General features: G+C 43.4%; 2 protein-coding genes across 2 annotated transcripts; both read left to right on the top strand.

Annotated features, from left to right (window-relative positions):
* Nucleotides 1-36: 36 nt before the first annotated feature.
* Nucleotides 37-12,770, top strand: LOC308400760 (glycogen phosphorylase, muscle form-like). The gene is made up of 20 exons (XM_080888709.1): nucleotides 37-411; nucleotides 2,350-2,451; nucleotides 2,983-3,061; nucleotides 3,137-3,240; nucleotides 3,692-3,823; nucleotides 5,122-5,233; nucleotides 5,317-5,399; nucleotides 6,627-6,770; nucleotides 6,883-6,975; nucleotides 7,384-7,530; nucleotides 7,689-7,852; nucleotides 7,935-8,049; nucleotides 8,121-8,222; nucleotides 8,300-8,447; nucleotides 8,538-8,596; nucleotides 9,086-9,227; nucleotides 9,391-9,598; nucleotides 11,093-11,227; nucleotides 11,407-11,473; nucleotides 11,560-12,770. Exons 1-20 carry the CDS (start codon nucleotides 169-171, stop codon nucleotides 11,707-11,709), a joined length of 2,529 nt encoding a protein of 842 aa, XP_080744835.1. The 5' UTR covers nucleotides 37-168; the 3' UTR covers nucleotides 11,710-12,770.
* Nucleotides 12,771-15,145: 2,375 nt separating this feature from the next.
* LOC308407516 (protein C-ets-2-like) lies at nucleotides 15,146-19,971 on the top strand (the record flags this gene model as incomplete). The annotated part of the gene is made up of 7 exons (XM_080899188.1): nucleotides 15,146-15,164; nucleotides 17,081-17,200; nucleotides 17,279-17,482; nucleotides 17,943-18,137; nucleotides 19,053-19,277; nucleotides 19,361-19,479; nucleotides 19,759-19,971. 7 exons carry the CDS (start codon nucleotides 15,146-15,148, stop codon nucleotides 19,969-19,971), a joined length of 1,095 nt encoding a protein of 364 aa, XP_080755314.1.
* Nucleotides 19,972-26,285: the final 6,314 nt, after the last annotated feature.

The following is a 26,285-nucleotide window of genomic DNA, read 5'->3' on the forward strand; positions in this document are numbered from 1 at the left end:
TATTTTGAAACTGTCGACCGGAAAAGCTGTTTGGCTGTTCCGTCCTGACGCTCTCAGCTGTACGTGACATATTAAAGAGGCTGGAGCATCGCTAGGCTCCGGCTGTGTGTTCAACGCAGAGCCGAAGAAGAGCAACGACGCGTCGGGTCACACTCCGGGAGCACAGAGATGGCCAAGCCGCTGACAGACCAAGACAGGAGGAAGCAGATCTCGGTGCGGGGCCTGGCCGGGGTGGAGAACGTTGCGGACCTAAAAACTAACTTCAACCGGCACCTCCATTTCACCCTGGTCAAGGATCGGAATGTGGCCACCAAACGGGACTACTACTTCGCCTTGGCAAACACGGTCCGAGATCACCTGGTGGGCCGCTGGATCCGAACGCAGCAGCATTACTACGAGAAGGACCCCAAAGTAAGCAACCGGGTGCACTGCAGTCGAGCACAGCTGATCGGAGGCCTGGGGGAAGGGAGGGGATGCGGGTTCGTGATGCGGATGTCAGCAGTGATGGCTGCGGCTTGTAACAGCGTTGCTCTTCGTATCCATTTATAGTCACGTTCGCTCTGACCGTGAGTCGTGTGTGTGTGTGTGTGTGTGTGTGTGTCCCGGCAGCTCCGCTCTTATGAGATGTTACGCAACGTCATCCGCAGCTGTCTCACCTTCACCTGACCTCTGCTGTACCTCGCTCACTCATGTGCGTCCACACGGGCGGGCTTGGGGCCAACCAGACATAGCTCACGTAAACGCATGTCCGCCATCCATCTCTCCACCCCCTCTCCTCTCACCAAAGCGCAAAATGACCTAAAGGCCTTGAGCAGGCAGCGAGAACTGAGCCCTCAGAGCTGCTGCATAGCCCCTTTTGCATTAGTACCCACTCTGATCAGCGCGCCACTGTTTTATTACCTACTGGGCTGGGGTTCCTTGAGGAGGGGGCTGCCCTCACGGGCTCACAGCTCTGATAACTGCGTCACTAAGACTGCATACCACTGCCACGGCCCGAGACCCCGCTGTGCTCCAGCCTGGCTGTTCAGACGGCTATGTCTTGTCCTCCTCCAGCTTATTGACCGGTGTTGTGCCAAAAACTGATTTCCGGTATTTGCCAAAAACTGATTGCTCGTATTTAAACTGCTATAAGTAACTTGTTGGCCTATAATATGTGAAACATATGTCAAATTCATCCCTCATGGATGACACAAAGTCATATTGAGCCACAAACAACATTCGTGTAACAAGGTAGAAGCCGCAATCAGTTTTTGGCAGCGACTTTTATAGAACCTTTATTTATGCAGTTAAAAAAATCTCATTAACATTAAAAATGTCTTTTGTAAGAGTAAGACAGCAGAAATGGCAGCAAATATTACAATAGTTCTGTAAAAATATTTTAAGTGGGGATAAAGGACCGGATTGGTTATAATGTGAGTACAATAACACAGAGTTATAAAGATACTTGAAAAAACAGATAATCTTTTAATTCTATATATTACCCCTTTGTAAACGCTGTTCACCGAAGTCTATTTACCAACATACGTAAAGATATTACACATAAAAAATACACAGAAACATTGGAAATCACTTTTTGGCACAACACCGGCTTTCAGGGAGGCCTTCATAGTCAAAAGATGCTGATCTGCTGTGCATAAAAGTATGAAGTGATTCTTTTCAAAGCATGCAAAATGTTAGATGATGATGATTCGTTTAATTTTCAGTAAAGAAATTCTGGTTCTCTGGAACTGGAGGTTCAGGGTGAGCATTGCATTCAGCTGCTGCACTCTGGTGACTTTTCCTGTGACCGTGTGGCGTGGTGCACTTGGAACAGCTGTCACATTTCTATACACTGAGTCAATGTGCTGCTGACTCTCAGCACTCTTAAAGTGGTGCTCAGTTAGACGTCAGACATGGAGGTCAGTGTTAGACGATACATATGCTGTGACAAAGAACGAAGGAGCCATGCCAGTGTGACCTACCCTGCTGACCTCTGCATGTCTCAGTCACTTCGGTCTACACATGCTTCTCATGCTGGAGCCGTATCAGAATGTCAGAAGCTTTGTTCTCTGTACCAGACTTGTAATGCTGCTTCTCTGAAGTGAAACGGTGTCATTGCCTGCAGTTGCTCTGCTGCTGTCTTGTCCTAGAGATCACGTGGCCGGGCCATGGGGCGCATACTGTGTGCTTTATTGTCAATAACCTGACTCTGTTTCAGAGTTTCATCCAGTCATATTTGTGTTGTTGCCTTTGGAAATATTTTTGCATACAGATGTAAAAGTGCAATAACTGAAAGGAAATTCAAACTACCAGCAGCTCAGGATCAGGTGGAAGTGGAATAAAAAGCCATTTTGCTCTGTTTTCTTGCAGCGCGTCTACTACCTCTCCTTGGAGTTTTACATGGGCCGTACTCTGCAGAACACCATGGTGAACCTGGCCTTGGAGAATGCCTGCGATGAAGCCACATACCAGGTGAGGGTAATACAGCACGCTTCCAACAGAAACAAAATCAAATCAACCCACACTGATGCAGAGAGGCTTCCACATCCTCAAGCAATGGCTGAATAAAGTGAGAGGGATGACCAGAGATATTATAGATTTGTAATTAGTTTTTACTTTTATTTTGACTTCCTGTTTTTAATTCAGTTTAGTTTCAGTGAGTTCATGAATGAATCTTTAGTGTTAATGAATTTTTTATTAATTTAAATTTGAAGGAAAAAAAAATTGAAGATGTCGTTTTACAAGATCCCGCAAAAGTTTTTAAGTCCATGCACTTCCAGGTCAGTCTGAGACCTTGGAAACAACCATAGCAATGAGAGACGCACTTGCGGGAGACACTCACAGATTTTTAGTTGGAGCTTGGCTTTACTGTCAATAACACTCAGCCAGACAGTGAAGCTCTAATGTTCATTGCCGTTAACGTGGGAGGAGTGATTAACAGCTCTGTCCTGCAGTACTCACAGCTGATCCACACCTTACTGTGCGTGTGCTCATGTTCTTTAGCTGGGTTTGGACATGGAGGAGCTGCAGGACATTGAAGAAGATGCTGGCCTAGGCAATGGAGGCCTTGGACGCCTGGCTGGTGAGCTCCTGATTGGCTGCTGACAAATGGTGATGTGAAGCACAGCCGTGTCTAACAGCGCTCCCGTTTCCACAGCTTGTTTCCTGGACTCCATGGCCTCTCTGGGTCTGGCTGCTTATGGATATGGCATCCGGTATGAGTTCGGCATTTTCAACCAGAAAATTGTCAGTGGCTGGCAGGTATGTTCACCCGGTGCTGTGTATGCACTTAAAGCACCTTTGCACTACAGTCATACTGAATAAGATTAGCCAGACAAAAGCGCCCTCTGTGATGGTAGCAGAGGGTGTTGCATGATGGACCCGTCACAGTTTGTTTACACAAGATATGGGTGATGCTGATTAAAAGGAGCATTAATAGGATTATTAGGAGGATTATTCGGAGCACAGAACGTGGCAAAGTGAGAGAATTTGATGGACCGTCTGTTCACTCTGTAGTCTTAGTGGAAATGGAGTTATAGTCAGAGTACCGTCTTGAAACTCCAGTGTTTGTTGTGTTTGGACAGGACGGTCTGCTGATGTAGTTTTTGTCATATAAGCAGCATATAAGTGCTCAAATATGAGACTTTTAAGGACTTTTTTTTCATATTTTAACTAGTTTTAAACAGGAAGATGCCATCTGGTATTTCCACAGGTGGAAGAAGCCGATGACTGGCTGCGTTATGGGAATCCCTGGGAGAAGGCTCGGCCCGAGTACATGCGCCCTGTCCACTTCTATGGCCGCGTGGAGCACACAGCTGATGGAGTGAAGTGGGTTGACACGCAGGTTGGTACCAGGTCGTTACTGTATACTCTTAATAGAAAGTACTGAGACTGTCACATTTTCTTTGACACCTCTAATTGTGCATGCTACTACTACTATTATTATTGGGTAACAAAGACTACAGTTTAACGAGGATACGGGGTAAAGACAAACCCCTCAACTTGCTGTAATTATCTAATACACGCGTTTTTTGGTTATAGTAGTTTAAAAAATTGAGTTAAACAGTGGCTGGATCAGGTTAAATGCACTGGGACTGTATGCATTAGTAACATTTGCATGCAGCAGGTCAGTCCTGTGTCTCTAGTGTCTGTCTGTAGTCTCTCTCAGGGGTCGAGGGGGAGGGAGAGCAGATCCTCTGTTAATCGTAAGGTTGGTGCTTCAGTCAGCATGCCAAAGATCCTTGGGCAAGATACTAACCCCAAGTTTCTCTCCGATGTATCCATCACAGTGTGAAGTAGCACTTTTGTAGAAACACATAGAAAAAAAGTGCTGGTTTGAATGAGGTGAGTAATAAAGTACCTGGAGTGCTCGGGTAGAGTAGAAACATGCTACATAAGAACCAGTGCAGGTGCCATTTAGTTGCACAGCTGATATACAGTTGAAAGGTTGGTAATGTTGTGTGAAGCAGGACTTTTTCCCACAGTGCCAAATCACACATTTGTGCATTTGTATTGTAAGATGAAGACCTTATGATAATACAGAGAGAACGGCAACAGTCAGAAAAGTCGCTGTGAGCAAGCTCTTGGTGACGATGAGAAGGAAAAACATCTTTTTAAAGTAAGAATCCTGCGTCTGAACCAGGCTCAGTGAGGGGCGTCAGTCTGCCCAGTGATTTGGGGAAAGTGGGACAAAGATGCACCGTAATCTTCAGATGTGGTTACACTCATGGCAGTAGTAATGACCATGGCAGTAGAAGAATGCAGGGTGGAGAGAGTCCCGTCACTTGTTCTCTGCATCAGAGAAGGTTGAATGCAAACAACAGTAACAGATATGAATGCTTTCTGGTAGCTTCCAGCTCAGTATCTGTGCCTCGGGAATATGTGAAGGATTAGAGAGTTCAGCTCTTCATGTCTCCCCGATGAACACCTCAGTTTGCCTGAAGATGTCTGAACCCAGGAACCTTGCACTGTGGTATTCCCTCACATTCCCTGTAATGGTACCTGGGACGGATGATTTGTATTTGCCCTGCAGCCCCATCTCAGTCTAGTTGGCTTGTCCTGTGGTCTGTGACATCATCCCTAACAGTAAATCAGCAGACTGTAGTTTAAACACTGAGAAATGATGAAGTGTGTGTGTTCCAGGTGGTTCTGGCTCTTCCCTATGACACTCCAGTCCCCGGCTACAGAAACAACATAGTTAATACGATGAGGCTGTGGTCTGCAAAGGCGCCCTGTGACTTTAACCTGAAAGACTGTGAGTACTGCCCTCTGCTCACATCACTCTGTGAAAAGTAGAACCAGCAGACATGGACTGCTCTTCTTGCTGTTGTCCCACAGTTAATGTTGGAGGCTACATTCAAGCTGTGCTCGATAGAAACCTCGCTGAGAACATCTCCAGAGTGCTCTACCCCAACGACAATGTGAGTGGATTTACAGCTGCACTTCTTATTTATTTGAACCTTTACTTCGTTCACATGAACTAGTGGATGGTGCTGTGCGTGACATTGAGAGTATTTGCTCATCTGCTTTCACACACGTATGAACTTCAGCGACATCCCATTCTTAATCCCTAAAGTGTAATATGATGTCAGCCCACCCTCTGCCGCTATAACAGCTCCAACTCTTCTAGCTTTCCTCAAGGTTCAGGAGTGTGTTTATCCCTGTGCCAGGTGACATTTTTCCTTATCTGTCCAGTGTTTTAAAAGTTAAGATTGACCAAACTCCTGCGATGATTGCATTTGGGACTTGGAAATAAGCACAGGGTCTGCAAAGGGCACAAAAACGTCTCTTAGTGCAGAGGTTCCCGAAGTGTGGGGCCCACCTCTTAGGGGGGGCGCTAAGCCATTGCAGGGGGGAGGGGCGCGGTATGAAAGAGAAAAAAAAAAAAAAAAGGAACGCTTGGACGCTGTTAGCATAATGGACAGGTTTTTGACGGGGCTCCCACACAAACGCAAAGCAGGAAATGAAGCATCGCTGAATATGTTTCCAAACCAACTTCATTCTAAGCCAAAGACTAGAAAATATGGTGAAGCATATCTTCCCTTTGGTTTCACCTGCACAAGTGCCGAGGTAGGTCTCCCCTGCAGAATTGGTTTTCCCTCCGTCAGGAGCAGCGCTGGGCTCTCCAAATCACGGGCAAACAGTATCCCACATTCTTGATTTTTAGTTCACGAACACATCCAGAAATGCATACACTATTATATATTGTACATATATTTATTAGTTTCAGGTTGGCCATTCTTGTATTTTGCTCGTTTGTGTTGTTGTGTTTGCACATCTCTGTTGCTTGTGGGGCTCGCACACAAGAATTTCACTCGCATGTGCTGTGCCAGTGTGCCTGCACATGTGATGTGACAATAAAAGTGATTTGATTTGATTTGATTTGTTGTAATGACCAACTACTCCTGACATTTTGGAGATGTTAGGTCTTTATACAGTAAAGTTGCAGTGAGATACAAATAATATCAGGCCGTTCCTGCCACGATTTGTTCCCTTGGTTCAAATCACGGACTAACCTGATGATTTCCTCCTCCTGAGCTGCTCTCTTTTTCTGTGCTTCTTCCATAATAATGTCAGCGGGTGTACTGGCAGCAGATTGATTGTAAGCATTGAACTCTGGTTTAACAGCTCTTCATACTCTCCTTCAGTTCTTTGAAGGGAAGGAGCTGCGTCTGAAGCAGGAATACTTTGTCGTAGCTGCAACTCTTCAGGACATCATCCGTCGATTCAAAGCCTCAAAGTTTGGCTCCACAGAGTTTGTGCGGTTAGATCTTTCCACACTGCCAGACAAGGTGAGCTTGCTGTCATTCTGTGTTATTTGCTTCTCTTTTGTTTTTTACTTTCTCTTATTGATTTCTCCTAAAACTGATGATCATGAGTTTTCTGTTTTCTCTCCATGTGCAGGTGGCCATCCAGCTGAATGACACCCACCCTGCTCTGGCCATTCCTGAACTGATGAGGCTGCTGGTGGACATTGAGAGAGTGCCCTGGGAGAAGGTATCACATCGCAAACTCTTAACTTTTCCATCCAGTGTGCATCTGTAGTGAGTCTGTGGGACCCTAATGGTGTATTCAAGACTTCAAACTGAGCTGGAGACCATAAAGTCACTGGGAAAACGTTTAATGAGCTCTGCAAATAAGAAGTAGGTGCATTAGGAGTCGCTACCTGCCATTAAAACAGATGCAGTTTTCAGACTCTGGCTACGCTGATCAGCCCATATTTTATAGACGTTCTAGGATTCTTCGACCGGGATTCAGTCTCATTGTTTGTTTGTGTCCTTAGCGCTAACCTCAAACCAAGTCACTGATCAGCTAAAAAAGTGCTTTCACATTGGTTCACATTTTCTTTAGCACAGTTTCTTAAATGCTAACCTAGCTGCCTGTGGCTCTGGCCTCTGTGTCTAGGCCTGGGACATTGTGATCCGAACCTGTGCCTACACCAACCACACCGTGCTGCCTGAGGCACTGGAGCGCTGGCCCGTGGACCTCTTCCAAAACCTGCTGCCTCGACACCTCGACATCATTTACGAGATCAACAGGAGGCACCTGGAGGTATGAGGGGAGGATGTAATATTGGAGCTTTTCAGGCAATAAGGTGCCTGAAAAGCTTTGTGAGCAGAGAAAATGTGGTTCATTCTTGAAGAATGAAACATTTTGTTTTATACGCACAGCGGTGAGTAATCTCAGAGTGTTTATCTTCACTCCTTCAGCGCATCTCGAAGCTTTACCCAGGGGACACTGACCGCATATGTAGAATGTCCCTGATTGAGGAAGGAGATGTGAAGAAAATCAACATGGCTCATCTTTGTATTGTGGGCTCTCACGCAGTCAACGGAGTGGCCCGTATCCACTCAGATATCATCAAAAACACTGTGTAAGGAAACCTGTAGGAATCTAGCTGCATAACATGTTACAAAGATGTTTGGAAGTTTCTCTGACTGGTGTTCCACGTTCAGGTTCAAGGATTTTTACGAGGTTGACCCTCAGAAGTTTCAGAACAAGACCAACGGTATCACCCCCAGGCGCTGGCTGGTCATGTGCAACCCCGGTCTGGCTGAGGTCATCGCTGAGGTGGGTTAGTTATTTGTGAACGTTGTAAGTCTTTGTAGAGATCTTGCCTAACTCACCTGCTTAACCTCCAGAAAATTGGAGAGGATTACATCCGTGACCTGGACCAGCTGAAGAAGCTTCTGGACTTTGTGAATGATGACGCTTTCATCCGGGACGTAGCCAAAATCAAACAAGTGAGAGCTTAAAATGCCAAAAGTAAAATGCACTCTATTTGCGTGCTTCTTTTTACACCCTCTGTCTGAACTTTCAGGAGAACAAGATGAAGTTTGCAGCGCATCTTGAAGCGCACTACAAGGTGAAGATCAACCCCAGCTCCATGTTTGATGTGCAGGTGAAGAGGATCCACGAGTATAAAAGGCAGCTACTCAACTGCCTGCATATCATCACACTGTACAACCGTGGGTGCTGCTGAGCTTTAACTCTGAATCCAGACTTGTCTTCTGTTTAACAAACAAACAAGCAAACAAACAGTCTTTCTCTCTGATCAGGCATTAAGAACGAGCCCAACAAGCAGTGGACACCCAGAACGATCATGATTGGAGGAAAGGTGAGCAGCAATATTCCTAAAAGTTTAATGTGGTCAGAAGAAAGCCTGTCATGGAAGCAGTTTATTCCCACACCCACTGCACTTCACACTACATCAAATCCAGCCTTATCTAGTATGTGTCTGGGCCACTTTGACACAGCCAGTCATAAACATGGCTGTCCATCTGTCTGCACATGGATGTTGTTGCATCAGAGAAGCTGCTTGTAGACATCTGTCTCACCAAGCAGGACCTTTCTTCTTCTTCTACACTAACCTCATTCAGTAGTGTTTATTCACCTGTAGTTTATATACTGCTGTGACAGGACAGGCTATGAAACTGTGATGATTTAGAAGCACCTCTGGAGGAAAATTGAGCATGATTGAGTTGAGCTGCACGTCTTGGACGAGTTGAAGCTAGCTGTTAGCCACTACGAATTTAACACCTGTTTTTGAACTTTGAGGGTGTGGTGAGCCTCTTGGTTTCCCAGCATGTGCCTTCTGCGTTTCTAGGCTGCTCCAGGATACCACACTGCCAAGATGATCATCAAGCTGATCACGTCCATCGGAGATATCGTTAATAATGACCCCGTGGTGGGAGATCGCCTTAAAGTCATCTTCCTGGAGAACTACCGCGTCACACTGGCTGAGAAGAGTAATAAGTTTTTGACTGTGTCTTACTGTAAATAAGTGATGTATAATATCACTTATTTACACTACAGCTGGATAAACCTGATCTTTTATGTTGGGTCATTCTCTGTTGGGACAGTAGCACATAAAGCTGACTCCACTGTATTCCGTGTGTCTCCTCTGTGCAGTCATCCCTGCGGCTGACCTGTCTGAGCAGATTTCCACAGCAGGTACTGAGGCCTCGGGCACAGGGAACATGAAGTTCATGCTGAATGGCGCCCTCACCATTGGCACCATGGATGGTGCCAACGTGGAAATGGCAGAGGAGGCTGGAGAGGAGAATCTGTTCATCTTTGGTATGAGGGTGCACGATGTGGAGGCTCTGGACAAGAAGGGGTGAGTTTTAAAATGGTCTTGGTTCAGAGGCGTGCGTGCGTGCGTGTGTGCGTGTGTGTGTACACATCCACAACATCAGGGATAAGTGAGATGCTTGGCTACAACAACCAAAAGGAGACTAGAGGCCAAGATCTAGGTAGCATAGAGGGATGTTAGCCAACTTCAGTTGCAGAAAGGTAACTAAGAAGTACAGCAAAGTGTCCATACCTGAGGCCTTGGAAACAGCTGCTAAAGATTCACAGCCTTGGCCAGCCGCTTGAAGAAGTATACCTGACAAACAATATGAGAACAGCACCACCGAGGCTGGGGGCTTTTTTCCATAGGCGAGCGGAGCAATACTGGAAGAGCATATGGGAGAAAGATGCAATGCTCAGCAGCCAGTGGATCTAAGAGCAAGTAGTTACTTTATTGCTTAGTTACTTTTTTTTAATAACATGATACACAACCCGAGTATAAGGCAACAGACCTTTCAGCCCATTTCTATTTTTTCTGCATAATCCATCATATTAAACTGAATCAAATGAAAAAGTCTCTTTAAAACTTGTTTTATTAGTTTATTAGTTATCTTTTAACTTTATGCATCAAGTAAAAATGTAATTATATGCAACAATCTTTGACTGGAAGAAATGTGTTTAACATTTAAACCTATTTCCTGCATAATCCAGCAGATAAAATAATGTTTTGGGTTTCTACTCTTTCAAATAGATGCGAGTAAAAACAGCAGAAAATAAATAAAATCAAAGACTCAGCAGCTCTTAAATCTATTGTCACCTGTTTAGCTGGAGTGGGGTGGGTGGAGGTTTGCCCACAGCTGTCCTGTCAGTGGGAGGATCCGGGGGTTTCTGTGTGAATGTCACATTCCCGTGGCAGCGTGCTCGCTGCTCGCTCAGAGTTGAAGTTTAATTTTTCGCTGTAGAAAGAAGTTTTCTTCCCACACAGCGTGAACAGCAGACGCTGATGTTTTTGTCACTTTTTACAGAATCAAACTCAAAGTAATGTGATTACTTCCACGCTTTAATCGTTGCTTGGTCGTGCTCTCTCTGCACTCCATATTATCCATTGTTGATCTCCACACGTCTGTTGCTGCCACGGACGTCTTACGCTCAAAGATGTGGAGGGTGGAGGAAACGGTGGTCTCAGTGGTAATCGGAGCACTCGGTGCGGTGACTCCCAAGTTAGGCGAGTAGCTCCAGCAGATCCCAGGAACAACATCGGAGATCTCTGTCCAGAAGAGCGCAGTCCTGGGAACAGCTAAGATACTGTGCAGGAGCCTCGAGCTCCCAGGCCTCTGCTCAACTAGTTAGCTAAAGTAACTTAACCATGTAACGGCAGCTGAACAGTATCATCACATAATAATAAAACTGAAAAGTATTTTCCACCTGGGATGTTGTGCTTTTTAAAGCCCTGCCATGGAAACCACAGGAGTAACTTCCATCCACCGTCTGCTCTGTCCTGTGGAGCACAGCTAGCATCTCTGTGTTTTTCTGTCCTCAGCTACGACGCCGTGTCCTACTATAACCGTGTCCCCGAGCTGAAGCAGGCAGTGGACCAGATAGCAGGAGGCTTCTTCAGCCCCAGCCAGCCTGGCCTCTTCAAAGACCTCGTGAACATGCTGATGCACCATGACAGGTGAGCGCACGGTGGTCCCTAAACTCACGAGTGAGTACTTTGCATTCTAACTCACACTGTAGGCTCCAGTGATGTCGTGTCATTGCTGAGCAAACATGTGACTGACTTTCCCAGGCGTTAGACACGAGCTGAAGAGTGAACAATGCAGCTCACTGTTGAAACATTTTTATGTCCTGCAGGTTCAAGGTGTTTGCTGACTACGAAGACTACATCAGATGTCAGGAGAGAGTCAGCGCGCTCTACAAGGTATGCTCTGCTGCTAGTGAGGTCATGTACACAAGTATTGTCCAATAAATGACACCTGGCCTGTGACGCCCTCTCTATGTTAACAGAACCCTAAAGAGTGGACCAAGATGGTGATTCACAACATTGCTGGCTGTGGAAAATTCTCCAGTGACCGCACCATTTCTGAGTATGCCCGGGAAATCTGGGGAATGGAGCCCAGTCTGGAGAAGATCGCTGCTCCGGATGCCCCTCGCTAAACCAAACTACCTTCGTCCGTAGCTCAGCACGTGGTACGGCAGCCAGAGACGAACCCTGTAGCTTCTCACTGTGCACTGTGGCATTATTTCTTTACAGTAACGATCCCTGTACAACCTCAACCACTTCCAGTTCACCCTGTGCTAACTGGAGCTGAAATGGTCCACTGTGGATGTGTGACAAATTAAAGGAAAAAGCAGAACCTGCGACTCCCCAACTGAGGGCTGTGGAGGTATTTTACCTCCATGGGTTTGATCCACTTTTCTCTTTTTAAGGGGAAAGATTGTTGATCCTGAAAAGAGAGGGAATGTGTTTTAGAAGTATGGTCTGCCATTAGTCCATTTCCAGAGAGTGGGAATCAGTGCCAAGGATTAAGGCTGTTGGCGTCCCCTTAATAAATTATTTCATCACTTGTTTTTCCTTTAACTTGTTACATGTCTTTATTTTTCTTTCTTCACCAGTAGCATCTGTATCACTTGTACAAGTACTACTAGGCACTGAGCTGTTTTATGTAAAGTGTAAACTGTAGGACACATAACAAGTACTGTTCATTTTATTATTTTTACTAGTAGTACTTGTACTCCACTAACCGCAGATTATGAGAAAACTGGGAATGTGTTTGGTCACTACAGGATAATTGAGGCCTGTCTTTAACAAGAGCTAGACTACATTCCCTCCTTCCAAAAGCCAGCATAACTGCAGATAAGCCCGAGTCCTGTCACTGTTCCTGACCAGTCACGTCTTCCATGGAAGAGTGTAGCCTCCCAGCAGTACTGTAACTAAAAAGCATGTACCCGTGTTTCAGCACATGACTATTTCACGTTCACTGTCCAACTGCTTGTCCAGTGTTGTACGATGTTAGCTGAATGTATTCATTTGTGTGTTTTATTATAGTTGAAGTTTGGTAGCTGTGACATCCTGTCAGCATGTGTTGTCTTTGTGCTGTAGTCTGTTAGACATTGATGGTGCCTACTCTTTGCATACCTCTCTGGAATATGTGTGTACTCTCAGCTGTATTTGTGTGTAACATAGAAGAGTGATATTAAAAAGCATTTATCATCAACTTTTTGACTCCTGGAGTTAATGTGTAATTCTGTTTGAAGAACGATTGGAGCAAAAATGAGGAGAAAGGAAAACGATGCATTCAAGGAAAATGGTCCAACATCTGTGAAGGGACCAGCATTTAAAAGTGAACACACACACACACACACACACACACACACACACACTTTATCCTTTCATGCAATTCACACAATTTTCTGACTAAATCAACGACCAACTCCAATACTCTATTAGTTTATTTTGGTTTTCTCTTTTTCATTCCAAAGTGAGGAAGTTTGTCTTTTACAGCACAGTCAGCTTTTCCCTATTTTCTGAAATTCTGATATATTTTTTTCTTCCTATTTTTCATTAGCACTAACCTTTAAAGTCAGTTTCTAAAACTGACTCAACAGCAGTTGGACTGCCGATTAAACTTAGGACGTCACTTTAGTCTCGTGACTTGTTTGATACACAATTAGCTGCAGTTTTGCTGATTTTTTTTAATTTTTTTTTATTCTCCAGTCTTTCTCCTGAAATAGTCCACCCATACCTCCTCCAAGATAGTTCAGAGTTTACTACTCTTTACAAATTTCCAACAAACAGGAAGTGGGAAGCTGTATGTGTGTTTTAACAAATTCTTAATATATACCACAAAAACAATAAATGTACTTATTCTAGCATATTCTTATGTTATTATACTTATATTGTGGATTTCAGGAAGCACACAGTCCCACTCCCCCCCATCATCCTGACTGACACTCTCATCACCTCTGTGGACTCATTCCGCTTCCTGGGTACCACCATCACCCAGGACCTGAAGTGGGAGCCCACCATCACCTCCGTCATTAAGAAAGCCCAGCAGAGGATGCAAATACTAAAGACTGCAAATACTACAGCGGTGGTTAAAAAGGCCCAGCAGCGTCTCCACTTTCTGAGAGTGCTCAGGAGGAACAACCTGGAGGAGAGGCTGCTGGTGACATTTTACAGAGCCACCATAGAAAGCATCCTAACGTACGGCGTAACAACATGGTATGCAGGGTGCTCAGCTGCAGACAGGAAAGTACTGCAGAGGGTCATCAACACAGCCCAGAAGATCACTGGCTGCTCTCTGCCCAGCCTGGAGGTCACTGCAAACTCTCGGTACCTCAGCAGAGCTGGCAATATCATCAAGGACCACTCTCACCCCAGCAACCAACTGTTTGAACTATTACCGTCAGGCCGACGGTACAGGTCACATAAAACCAGGACAAACAGATTCGGGGTTGACTTCTTTCCCAGAGCTATCACCGTAGTAAATAAGCACAAAAACAATTGAACCTATTCCATACCGTCACTGTCATTATATTATGCTGCTATTCATACTGTCATTATATTATGCTGCTATTCATACTGTCATTATATTAATGCTGATATCCTGTATATATTGTACATACTATTGTTTGAGTACTTACGATTGTTTTTTTGTACTTTTTATATTTTACATTTATATTTATTATTGAAACTTGCACCAAGGGAGTGGCACTCCAATTTCGTTGTACTCTGTACAATGACAATAAAGGCTATTCTATTCTATTCTACTTCCTGAGGCAGCTGAAGAAATTCAACCTGCCAAAACGGACGATGATGCAATTCTACACTGCAATCATCGAGTCCATCCTCACCTCCACCATCACCGTGTGGTACGCTGGAGCCACTATCAGGGACAAACAGAGACTGCAGCGTGTTGTGCGCTCTGCTGAGAAGGTGATTGGCTGCAGACTCCCATCTCTGCAGGACCTGTACACCTCCAGGACACTGGGGCGTGCAGCTCGGATCTCAGCTGACCCTTCTCACCCTGGACACAGTCTGTTTGACCTGCTCCCCTCAGGCAGGAGGCTCCGGTCCATTCGCACCAGAACCTCTCGCCATAAGAACAGTTTCTTCCCCTCTGCTGTTGAACACATGAACAATAACCGTATGACTGTTCCCACCAGAAACGCATAACCCTATACACATAACATTCCATGTTTGGCACTGATCACCACCTGCACTCATGTATATATCTATCTACTTAGCACTTTTAATTCTTATTTTTATTTTTATGTCTATTTAAGCGTTATTTATGACAGTATGTTTGCACTAAGTACCGCAGCAACTTCCTAATGTTGTAAACCTGCTCAACATTTGGCAATAAAATCCTTTCTGATTCTGATTCTGATTCTTATACATGCTGATTTATTATGTGGCGGGCTTACACTGGACCTTATATCTCTTCCTGCTGACCCTCCCACATCTCCGTGGCTGACAGTTGTCAATCACGGCCTGCCTCCTCCTTCCCTCACAGCTATTATATTAAAGGCTCATTCCCCGTGTGATCCCTATTTACTCCACCTGATCCTCAGTCTCACACACACTGAGATGGATGGCAACACTTACGGTAAGACACCAACATCTCTCTGTTCTGTGTTTTATCAGAATGAATGATTTTTACTTTGAATCTTTTTATTGTCTGTCAATATGTCTAATACATTATGTTAGACATGGCTGATATTATAACACAAAACTTTATTCGCCTTTGCATTTATAAGCAGCATAGAACCAATAGCATATTAGAAAAAAGTGTATTTGTTCATAATTTGTTTACTCTCAAACTAAGAAGATCATTCGGACTGACAGCAAAGTGGAACAGTCCCCCATCATACAAACACAAACCAGCGTCTCTCACTGTGCATCCTGTAGCTGACTCGCATCACTTTTGGTTGACGATCTAATAATTTAGTTCATGCTGATTAATGTGATGACAATGTCTTGGAGGTTTTAAACAGCTAATACAGTGCTGTGCAAAAGACTTGAGTCCCCCCTCCATGTGTTGCTAGAAAAATGGGGATATTGATGCAGTGATTTATTGAATAGTTCTCCAGAGCTCTTCTTTGGATGTTTCTGTTCTCTGTCGGGATGATCCCACACTGTTTTAATAGTAATAATAATAATAGTAATAATATAATGTTGAGCTCTGGGGAGGCCGGTCCATGAACGATGGTGCTCCACTGTGTTCTCTCTGCAGCTCTGCTTTCACTGCACTGATGGTGTGTTTGACGTTATTTTCATAATGATACTTTTCTGAATTCATCATTTCATTAATTTTGACAAAAACCTCCACACCACTGTCTGAAAACCAACAACAAAACATGACAGAGCCTTGTTGCATTTTAAAGATGAAAAAAAGTTCATCTGAAAATGGTGAGGTTCAGGTTTATTGTGTATTTTTGTGTCTTTTCCTTACAATTTAAAGTGGCTTCAGGTGACTGTTGTTTTGATCTGGTGCTATATAAATCAAATCAAATTTAATTGAATAAAATAAGGGGGAAAAAAAGAAAAGAAAAGAAAGAGCATCACCTAAAAGAAAGTCTGGGTCCTTAGAAATAAAAAAGAGAGGGATGGCTCAAGACCTTTGCACATAACTAACTTATATTCTAATTGTGTAGCTCATACATAGTCAAAGGAGCTTGCAAAGAAAAGCGTCTGGACTTCTTTAAGTTACTTGGAGACGTTTCACCTCTCATCCGAGAAGCTTCTTCAGTTCTAAGGTCAAATGGTGGAGAGTCCCAGATATAAACCTAGTGGGAGTATCCCCCCACAGAGGGACAAAAGGACCCCTGATGATCCTCTAATCGCCTGACCCAAGGTGTGAAACTGGGTGTGGGTCCCAATCAGCCAGAGTTTCGGGTGTGTTCATTGTGAAACCTGGCCCCACCTTATCATGCGAATTCCTGAGGTCAGATGGCCCAGGATGTGAGTGGGCGTTAAGGCGTCTGGGAAGGGATCTCAAAACTGGCTTATAGATGGCAGAGAGTTGGTGTCGTAAACCCCCGCCTCTGTTCAAAGATGGTCGCTCACAGTGGACATAGATGGCTTCTTTCACTCCTCTTTCAAACCATCTGTCCTCTCTGTCCAAAATGTGAACATTGGCATCCTCGAAAGAGTGTCCTTTATCCTTAAGATGCAGATGGACTGCTGAGTCTTGTCCTGTGGAGGTGGCTCTTCTGTGTTGTGCCATGCGCTTGTGAAGTGGCTGTTTGGTCTCTCCAATGTAGAGGTCTGAGCATTCCTCGCTGCACTGTACAGCATACACCACATTGTTAAGTCTGTGTTTTGGAGTTTTGTCTTTCGGGTGAACCAGTTTTTGTCTGAGCGTAGCTCATACATACATAAACGTGTCATCATAATAAACTTAATCTCTGTAGATTAGCTTTATTACACCATGTATGAAATAACTGAATCAAAAGTTGTGAAATATTCAATGATAGGTCGTCTTTAATGTGTTGTAAAGAGTAAACATAACTTTTGTTCCAGAGTTTGATGTCCTAGAGGTCCCCCCCCTCACCCCAACCAGTAAGGAGGTCTTCACTCAGGCTGTGAAAGCCAGCTTTGCAGGCTTCACTCAGGAGAGAATCAGCTGTCACTTTCCACAGGGTACAGTGGGAGTGGGAGCTTTGATTAGTTGTCACGTGTTGCCGACTCTATTATTAATGCATGTGCATGTATATTTAGATCCTAGGTTGTGGTCGAAGTGGGAGGTGAACCACTGGCTGGACTGGTGCCAGGCTGAGTTTGGGCTCTGCTGCCTGGGCTCAGACCTCAGAGGTCTGGATGGCAGCGAGCTGTGTGGTCTTGACCAAGAGGCTTTCCTGGGCCTGCTGTCTGACTCCACTGCAGGAGAAATCCTGTGGGAGCACCTGGAGACCATGAGGAGAGGTGATAGCACTTTTGTTGAAAAGCACAGAGTTAGCTTTCTAGCCACATTGTTTTCTATCATTGCACAAGAATGGTGAAGAATTCAAAACTCTGAAATTTTAAATGGTCAGTTCTCTTTGCACAGTCCTTTCTCTCATCAGGTCATTATGTGGCATTTCAGACAGTGTTGAATAGATGTTCTGAGCCACATACTACCACCTGTATATGTTTGGACTATGAAAAAAAATAGAACTGCTTCAAACTTGATACTATTACTATCATCAGTGAAAAAAATTATATATTGATATATGGAACAGAGTGAACTGTATGCATACTTCATTCACAGATGCGTGCATACTGATTGTGAATAAAGCCCATTGTCACTGAGAGAACGTGACTGCTCTTCTTCATTAGCCGTCTGCACGCACCACCCAACTGCAAGCTTGAGACTTTTGTTGTTTTGTTGTCGTGTTTCCTTCAGAAAATTACTCAGAGATTGAGGGATGCTCAGACAGAGATAATTACCACCTTCAGTACCATCCCAGTGAGAGCTCAGACCTCCACGATCTGGAACCAATGAGTGTGCAGCATGGAGGCCACTATCCAGCCTATTCACAACGTGACAGCAACAACATTAGCTCTGCAGCCCCGCTGCAGGAAATACGAGGGAATGGAGGTGAGACAGATCACATGATAATGAGTCATCAGTTGAATAAAAAGCATTACAGTCAGAATTGCTCCACAAAGGGAAAAAGACCCAATATGGACAAAAGTAAGTGAGCCACATACAGTTTTAGAGCTGATGTTAATGCCAGAGGAGCTTACTGAGTGAGCAGAGCATTTATGTGGGCTGACAGGTGCTGTGGCTCGTAACACATCCACTTTGCAGTTAGAGGACTTACAGCTGACGTGGAATATAATAATCGTTTCATGGTCGATGGGTCTTGGAGCCAGGGTTGTGAGTTTTTGAGGATCACTTGTGTTTTAGTAATGCTCTTTAGGAAAATGGTTGCTATTTCCCTTTATACTTTCATTATCTTCCAGCAGTGTGTTTGGATCTTTAGTTATGTTCTTGTTGAGCCCACGTGTCTCTGTTATGTAATATTTCCCTTCTTGTGTGCCCAGTTGTGTGTGGATATCTCTGTGTCTTGTCTCCGTGGTTTTCTGGTTTCCCCATTACTTGTGTCGTGTTTGTATGTCTTTGTCCTGGACTCAGTGATCGTTACTTCCTGTCTTATTTTATTTGTTACTTATCTCCTGTGCACTGTCTTTAGTTTTGCTTCCTTTGCCTTGTTTCCCAGTGAGTTTCAGCTGTGTTCCTCGGTGTTTCCATCTCCCTGTGTACATATGGTCTGAGTCTCCCTCTGTTCTTTGCCGTGTCCTCCCTGCAGCTGTGTATTCTGTGTTTCATCCTTGTAGAAGGAGGCTCTGGACTGTGTTCCGACTAAAGCTCTCTTCTTCAGTTAGTTAATTTTAGTTACTTTATTACATCAGCTCATTTTTGGAAGACTGTAGACTAATCTACAGTTTGATATGACCACTCAGTTGAGCTGGCAGACATCACTTGATTCTGTTTCCAATGTGTGTCCAGGGACAGGCTCAGAAGTGGAGAGTGTTCTTGGGGATGAGTCTGCCGCTGTGGGCACTCAATCATGGGCTGCTCCGCACCATGACGTCCAGCCAGTAATGGAAGAGAGCATGTCTGAAAATGCCTTCATGTTACCTCAGCAACAGAGGAACTTCAGGGAATGTGCAGGCAGCAAAACTGATCTGGAGACAGCTGTAATACCTGTAGCAGTTCTTGCTGGCTACACTGGTGAGTAGAGTGGCTGAAGGAGGTAAACGATAAGGTGTAGCCATGAGGTAAGCATACTCATTTGTTCTGTCATGTCTCAATAGGCAGTGGGCCCATTCAGCTCTGGCAGTTTCTGCTGGAGCTTCTGACAGACCGCAGCTGTCATTCGTGCATAAGCTGGACAGGAAATGGCTGGGAGTTCAAACTGACGGATCCTGACGAGGTCATTAATGCTGAGTTCACAACATATCAGGATATATACCTGCATGAGTAGAGCATGAAGGGCCACATTTCAATTAGGGTATTTTTCACTTTGTAATGGCATATTTGTAACCTCCACATGTTCCACTCTGCAATGAAAGCACCAAAGAACCTTCTTCTATGAGCTGACGTTGCTAACTACTGCTTCAATATTGGTCATTTAGAAATCATCATGTTGCTGTTATAAAAAGGAAACACGAGGCTTATTCTGCTGGTGTTTACATGTGGATTATTTCTTCAGGTGGCAGTGCTGTGGGGTCGCAGGAAGAACAAACCTAAGATGAATTATGAGAAGCTGAGCCGTGGTTTGCGCTACTACTATGACAAGAACATTATTCGCAAAACCGCTGGCAAGCGCTACGTCTATCGCTTCGTATGCAACCTGCAAGGCCTTCTTGGATATGAGCCTGGGGAGCTGCATGCCACACTGAATATCAGCAGTAAGAGTCTATAGTGAGGCAAGAAAAAGGAACAGTACTTGTTAAGCGTCTTATAGTTTTCACTTTACATGACACAGCTCAGCGCATATGCTTGTTTGACGACATGGAAGTGGTGTACCACTTTATCTCTGTCACTGTCAAATAATAGAAATCAATTCATGTCAGTTCATTTTAAAAGTTATTTATTCCTCTGTGAATAGTTAAGGCACATGGACTCGTTTAGCAATCCTTTGTATATTTAACTTATACTATAAACATCAGTTAAAAGAAATAAAATCAATGAAACCGTAAATGAATTACAGCTGATTTCTATCTGCTTCATCTCAGAGAAACATTCTCATTCATTCCTCTTCTTTTGCTTATCCAGTTCAGGGTCACCAACGGGCGGCAGTCAATTCCAGCTGCCATAGGTTGAGAGGAAGGACAGAGCCAGGACAGGTCATCAGGCAGGGCTAACACAGAGTGCTATATTGCAACAACAGTTGCCTCAAGGTGCTTTATATTGGTAAATGGATGGGTTCTTATATGACATCTTTCTATCATACTCCATACAACAAACCTTAACCATTCAGACAAGCACGTTTCTCGACACCTAAGTGCTTTCTAGCTAACATTCAAATCTAGTGGACGCCTCGGAAAGCAACTTGGGGTTAGTATACTTAGAAATCGAATGCAATTTGACCCTCAAAGTGACTTTTTTGTTAGGGAGGATTTATTTGTTGTTGAGTTCAGTGTTAAAATAAGTTCTTTAAAAAGCCAAAATATGCCAGATTGAATATGAAGGGGACATGAGCAGAGAGCACAAACATGCTGAGGGATCGGCTCTGTTAGTTCAGTGAGAGAGTCACAAACTCATGTGTAACCTTATGTCTGCATTTTTAATTTGTTAAATACAAACACAATGATAGCAGAAGTGCTGCCACATGTCTAACCAGAATGCGAGGACCAACGTGTTTATTTGGTAGTTCAATGAAAGGCTTCAGTTAAGAGGGAGGAAAAACATTTGCGTTCACGTTTGCAGTTTTCTCTTGTTACACAATATTTTACATTTTAAAAAACAAACAACCCTCACATGAGATGACAGTGCTAGCAGTGGCCCACAGCTCATTTAAGTTTGAGACGCCTTCCCTCTTGGTGACAGTGGGAAGGAAAAACTCCCTTTTAACAGGAAGAAACCTCCAGCAGAGTCAGGCTCAGGGAGGGGTGACCATCTCCCACGATCAGTTGGGGGTGAGGTGAGGAAGACAGAACAAAGACACACTGTGGAAGAGAGCCGGAAGTGAATAATAACTATCGAGAACACAGGGACAACCCACACAGAGAGACTGTGATTGGCTGTGAGTGGACAGTGCTCCCTAATGTGCAGCCTGGAGGAGCCCGTCTCTGCCTACCACCCACTTTTATTCCGTCACAATGAAACGAGTATCCTTTTAATCACGTTAAAAGGAGAAATAAATAAGAAGATGGCATTAAAACAAGGAGAGAGAAACAGTTATGTAAGAAAAAAAATGAATCTAGTGAATTTAAAAAGAAAGCAGTGCTGTTCTGATTCTGTTCAGTATGAGATAGACACAAAGCTTTAAATGACTGAAAACAAATTTCAGCTGACTGAAACTTAACAAAAAGGAAAAATCAGACTTTAAAATACTCACTGAATGGCACCATATCAATGAATTTCCTTCTCAGGAAATATTTTTAGACTGACTGTGAGTCAGTGACCTTACATGTATTTTCATTTTCCTGAATATATTATGACTTATCTGCCACCCCAGAAGCTAGACTAAAATGCAAACAAGTGGAACATAGTAAGTATAATGCCTCTGAATGTAGCAGATCATTCACCACACACCCCTGACAGCATCAAGCATCAGGTTTAGATCAGAAATGGCTGAATGCTGATTTAATTTCATCCCTCAGAGAACAGGAAACAGAAACAGAGCGAGAGTGTCAAGTGTGTGAGGATTAATTCCACCACTTACCCTCCTGAGGTGTGCTAATGGAAGAGCCATCAAGGGGAAAAGTGTGTGTCTTTGTCTGAGCCTGAGTGTATGAGGATGGATAATTTATTCAGGACAGAGCAAGTGTATGTTCATGTGACATAAAACCTGCCGTTTTCTACCAGATACATTTCTCTTTAAGAGCTAATTATGACTTTATGCTTTCCTTTCAACCCTGAGAGTTTCTGAATATGTTTGCCCTGGAAGGAGTGTTTGAATAGAGTTTAGTTACATGAAGCTGCTTGGCCAAAAGGTTATTACAAATTAAGTCAATAAATATGCAAAGGCAAAAACAGGTTGGCCAAGTTGGTCCTGCTCAGCAGAAAGACCAAAGGAATACACCACCTGAAATTAACACTAAGTAGAAATCTCTGAGTTGAAGATGAAAAGCTTTTTATGTTAACACACGTTACAAACTGGCCTTGCAAACAAAGCTCCTCACAATGACTCAAACCACTCTGAAATAAATCTGCTCAAGTAGGAGTGAAAAGGCAAGAAATCAATAACCTAGCCCTGAAATGTATAACAGAGGTTAAATTAGAAGGCCTGATTTCTCTGCAGGAGCTGACGAGTCTAGCTAACCACACACAAATGCACTGCACTTCACCTGTGCACTGACGTGAAAAGCAAAGAGAGTTGGCTGAGCAAGAGTGAATACATCAATTAGGCTCCATCCATTTAGTCCACCCACCACCAGCTGATCCTTGGTAAAAACAAACAAAAACACAAAAAAACACCTCCTGACAGCGATTCTGAGATCCCACCATACCCGAGTCCATGAGAGGAATCATGTGGTGAGCTGCTGGAACCACTATGGAGCTTGTGCAGCTTGCACATATTCACAGTGAGAACTTCACATCACTGGGAATTTGGACTACAAGATGCCCTTTTATTATTTAGGGAGGGTTCAGATTGACTCTCTACCAATATTATGTATTATAGTTTGTAATACCACCAACTGCTGGTCAGATCTCAAAGTAGCTTGGCTGCTATGCTTGGTTTTAGCTACTGGATTGTATGTACGGAGGCTGCATGTTGGCCCTAACCTTTGATGCAACACATGTTGTGTACCAGCATACCTACTGTATGCCTCATACTATATAAAGACTTCAAAACTGTGGATAAAAAATATTAAACCTCTGAAATATGTCGGCATCTGTCTGTTTTTGTATTTTGTCCTTTTTGTCTCCCCAGTCTGTCATGTCTCTCCGTATCCCTGATCCCAGTGTCACGTTCACGTTTCTTAGTCTGAGTCTCACTGTGTGTGTGTGTTACTTCCTGTTTTATTTTGTCCTTTGTGTGTGATGTTCAGCTTTGCTCCGCCTGTCTCATTAGCTGTGATTCAGTTCAGCTGTGTTCCTATGTGTATATATTGTCTGCATCTCCCTCTGTTCCTCATTGTGTTCTCCCTCATGATGCGTACCACCTCTGCTTGAGTGTAGCTTTGTATTTCTCATTGATTACTGTACTGTTGATTCTGACTGACCACTGTAACTCTCTCTATTTAGGCATGTGTCACTCAAGCCTGTCCCGCCCGCAACCAGAACGAGAGAGAGTATTACTCTGATACTTGCATCTCTACATTGGCTGACAGTTAAATATAGAATTGATTTTAAGGGTTTATTATTTGTTTTTAAACCTCTCCATGGTTTGGCTCCAGGTTACATTTCAGATCTCCTTAGCCTACACCTACCCACTCGAACTCTGCGCTCCTCCAGTCAGACGCTTTTATTATTTCCATACTCCCAGTTCAAATCTAGAGGTGACAGGCTTTCTCCATTGCCGCCTCGAGACTCTGGAACAGTCTTCCCTCTTCCTCCTTCTTCAAATCAAATCTGAAGACCTACCTATTTTCCAAGGCTTTCAGATCTCTCTGACACCTATTTTATTCTGTTTTATTATTCTGGTATTTTATCTCATTGGACGATGTTTGCATGTGTATACTTATACATGTATTTTATGTTCATGTATGTGTGCTTGTGTGTGAATGTGTACACTTTTGTATATGTATGTGCATATTTGCATGTACACATATATTTTTACAAACATATATGGATGTCTCACAATCTTTTCTATAATGTTTTGATCTTATCTATTTTAATTATTTTTATTTGATTATATTATCCCTCTGTTCAGCACTTTGGCCGACACTTGATGTCCTTTAAATGTGCTATATAAATAAAGATCACTTGACTTGATGTTCTCTGCTTTTTGATAGCAATAAAGCTGTGATTTTGACTGTTTGCAGAGTCCTGCATTCTGCCTGCCACATGACATGCTTGTGTCACGACAGTATCATTAGCTAAAAAATGGAGAGAGGTGGAGGAATCTTTTCAGAACTGTTCCTTTAATGCAATGGCACACTATAAAAACACCTCTACACATACAAAAATATACTAGCATATTTAAAATGTCATAAACCTAAAAAGTCTTCATGTAAGACCCTTTTTACCTTTAAGAAGCTGTTTTATACAGCATCACTCGTTTAAAAAATGCTCAATATCGTATGCTAACTTTACCCACTGACTTCACCAAGTACTTTATACTTAAACACCAAAAAATGTATAAAACAAACAGAAACAGAAAAATTCAGATGCAAAGATTTTATTATTTTTTTGAATCTATTTTTATTTGGGAGCACATGATCATTAATAGCTTAGTCACAAGTTCAGGTCAAAAGCATATCAGCCAGTAAATATGCACAAAACACAACAAATAGTGTCATGCTCAGGTGAGCACCTAATGCTGTGTGAAAAGTGCGTGAAACCATGAAAATATGATTAGAAACTATTGACTTATTGTTTCTCTCTCACAGTCTTTAAGGCAGATTTGAGACCTATGTACGAGTTTCAAATCACTGTAACAATACTCCACTTAAACCACACATACTCCAAGTGATTTTAATCATTTATAACCTATTGTTAGAAAAAGTCTCTTATGAAGTGAGACACAGTGAGACACAGTAGCGAGCTCCAACGCATTTATTTACTTGAAAGGAAGTAAAAGCATACACAGTGAACGTCTCTGCAAGTTCCATTTATACACTCCTTCCAACGTTATCATGGGAACATACGTGTGTGACGCTCTTACAGGGTTTAGAGTGCATCATTTTGTGATAGCTGTTGATGCACTTTTCACAAAAAAAGCGTGATATAGACAACACTTTATAATGAATCATAATCAAATACTTTATTGACTTAAAGAAATTATGTGGTTACAGATTCTCTAACGGTATAATCTTATTATTTTCACTGTGGAGGATGTGCAAAAGGGTGTGACTACTGCACTGTGTACTGTGCATTACACTGAGGAGTCGTACAGACAAATATCCACAGGCAGGAATGATTTCCTGTGTCATCCAGTGGTGCATTTGTGTAATCTCAGTCTCTCACTGAATGTGCTGGCATGTCACGGAGTGGGTGGAAGGTACTGTCCAACGTTGTCCTTATCTTGGACAACATCCACCTCTCCAACACCACCCCAGCTCCATCCCCCACAATATTACTGGCCTTGCAGAACCAGTTTCTTGATCCGCACTTGATCTTGGCATTTATCACCCCTTAACTTGCAACATCAGAGGATGGCACTGACCACAGCAGACTCGTAGAAAATCATGAGCACTTTCTCACAGATGTTAAAAGACCTCAGCTTCTCTGACCCTTCCTATGCCCTATGTGTACTCTAGGGTATTTACAGTCCTCCACAATGTCCAAGGGGAGAGGTCCCTTGTCCCTTGTGGCGCCCCTGTCTTGCTGATCACCTTGTCAGACCTTGTGGTCTTCCTGTCAGGTAATCAACAATTTTGTTGTATATGTACAGTCAAGGACGAGCCTTTCTAGGATCTTCATGACGTGCGAAGTCAGTGCCACTGATCTGTAATCCTGGGGGTCACTGGGACATGTAGTGTGCCAGCAGCATCCCCATATGACATATAACAGCACTGCTCCTTAAAATACTTGAATCACTATAAGTTTAGGATTTAATCACATCCTTAAAATGACACGCTCACCATTACATAAATCACATAGTTGGAGTTGGGGAATGGCTGCAATCGCAGTATTGTGAGATGGTGAACGATGTACCTTTATGATCAATGATCTTCTTTAATAAACTGTTCACCATCACCTCACCTTATCTAATGATATGCACTGATGAAATAAACTACATACTGACTTGAGGTGAGGGTTTACTTGATTTTGTGCCATATAAATAAAATAAACAGAATAAATTATATATAAATTATGAGCCTCGCCTCTGTCAGTGCGCCCCAGGGTGGCTGTGGCTACATGCAGCTTGCCATCACCAGTGTGTGAATGTGTGTGTGAATTGGT

The sequence above is a fragment of the Rhamphochromis sp. 'chilingali' genome, assembly GCF_963969265.1.
Source record: "Rhamphochromis sp. 'chilingali' genome assembly, chromosome: 1".
In the NCBI taxonomy this organism is placed as follows: domain Eukaryota; kingdom Metazoa; phylum Chordata; class Actinopteri; order Cichliformes; family Cichlidae; genus Rhamphochromis; species Rhamphochromis sp. 'chilingali'.

Bases quoted from the DNA above. Each gene is read 5' to 3' on its own strand.
- LOC308400760 (XM_080888709.1), top strand. From the start codon at position 169: ATGGCCAAGCCGCTGACAGACCAAGACAGGAGGAAGCAGATCTCGGTG. The intron at 2,452-2,982 runs GTGAGGGTAATA...CATGTTCTTTAG, and splicing joins GCGATGAAGCCACATACCAG to CTGGGTTTGGACATGGAGGA. The intron at 6,771-6,882 runs GTGAGCTTGCTG...CTCCATGTGCAG, and splicing joins TTTCCACACTGCCAGACAAG to GTGGCCATCCAGCTGAATGA.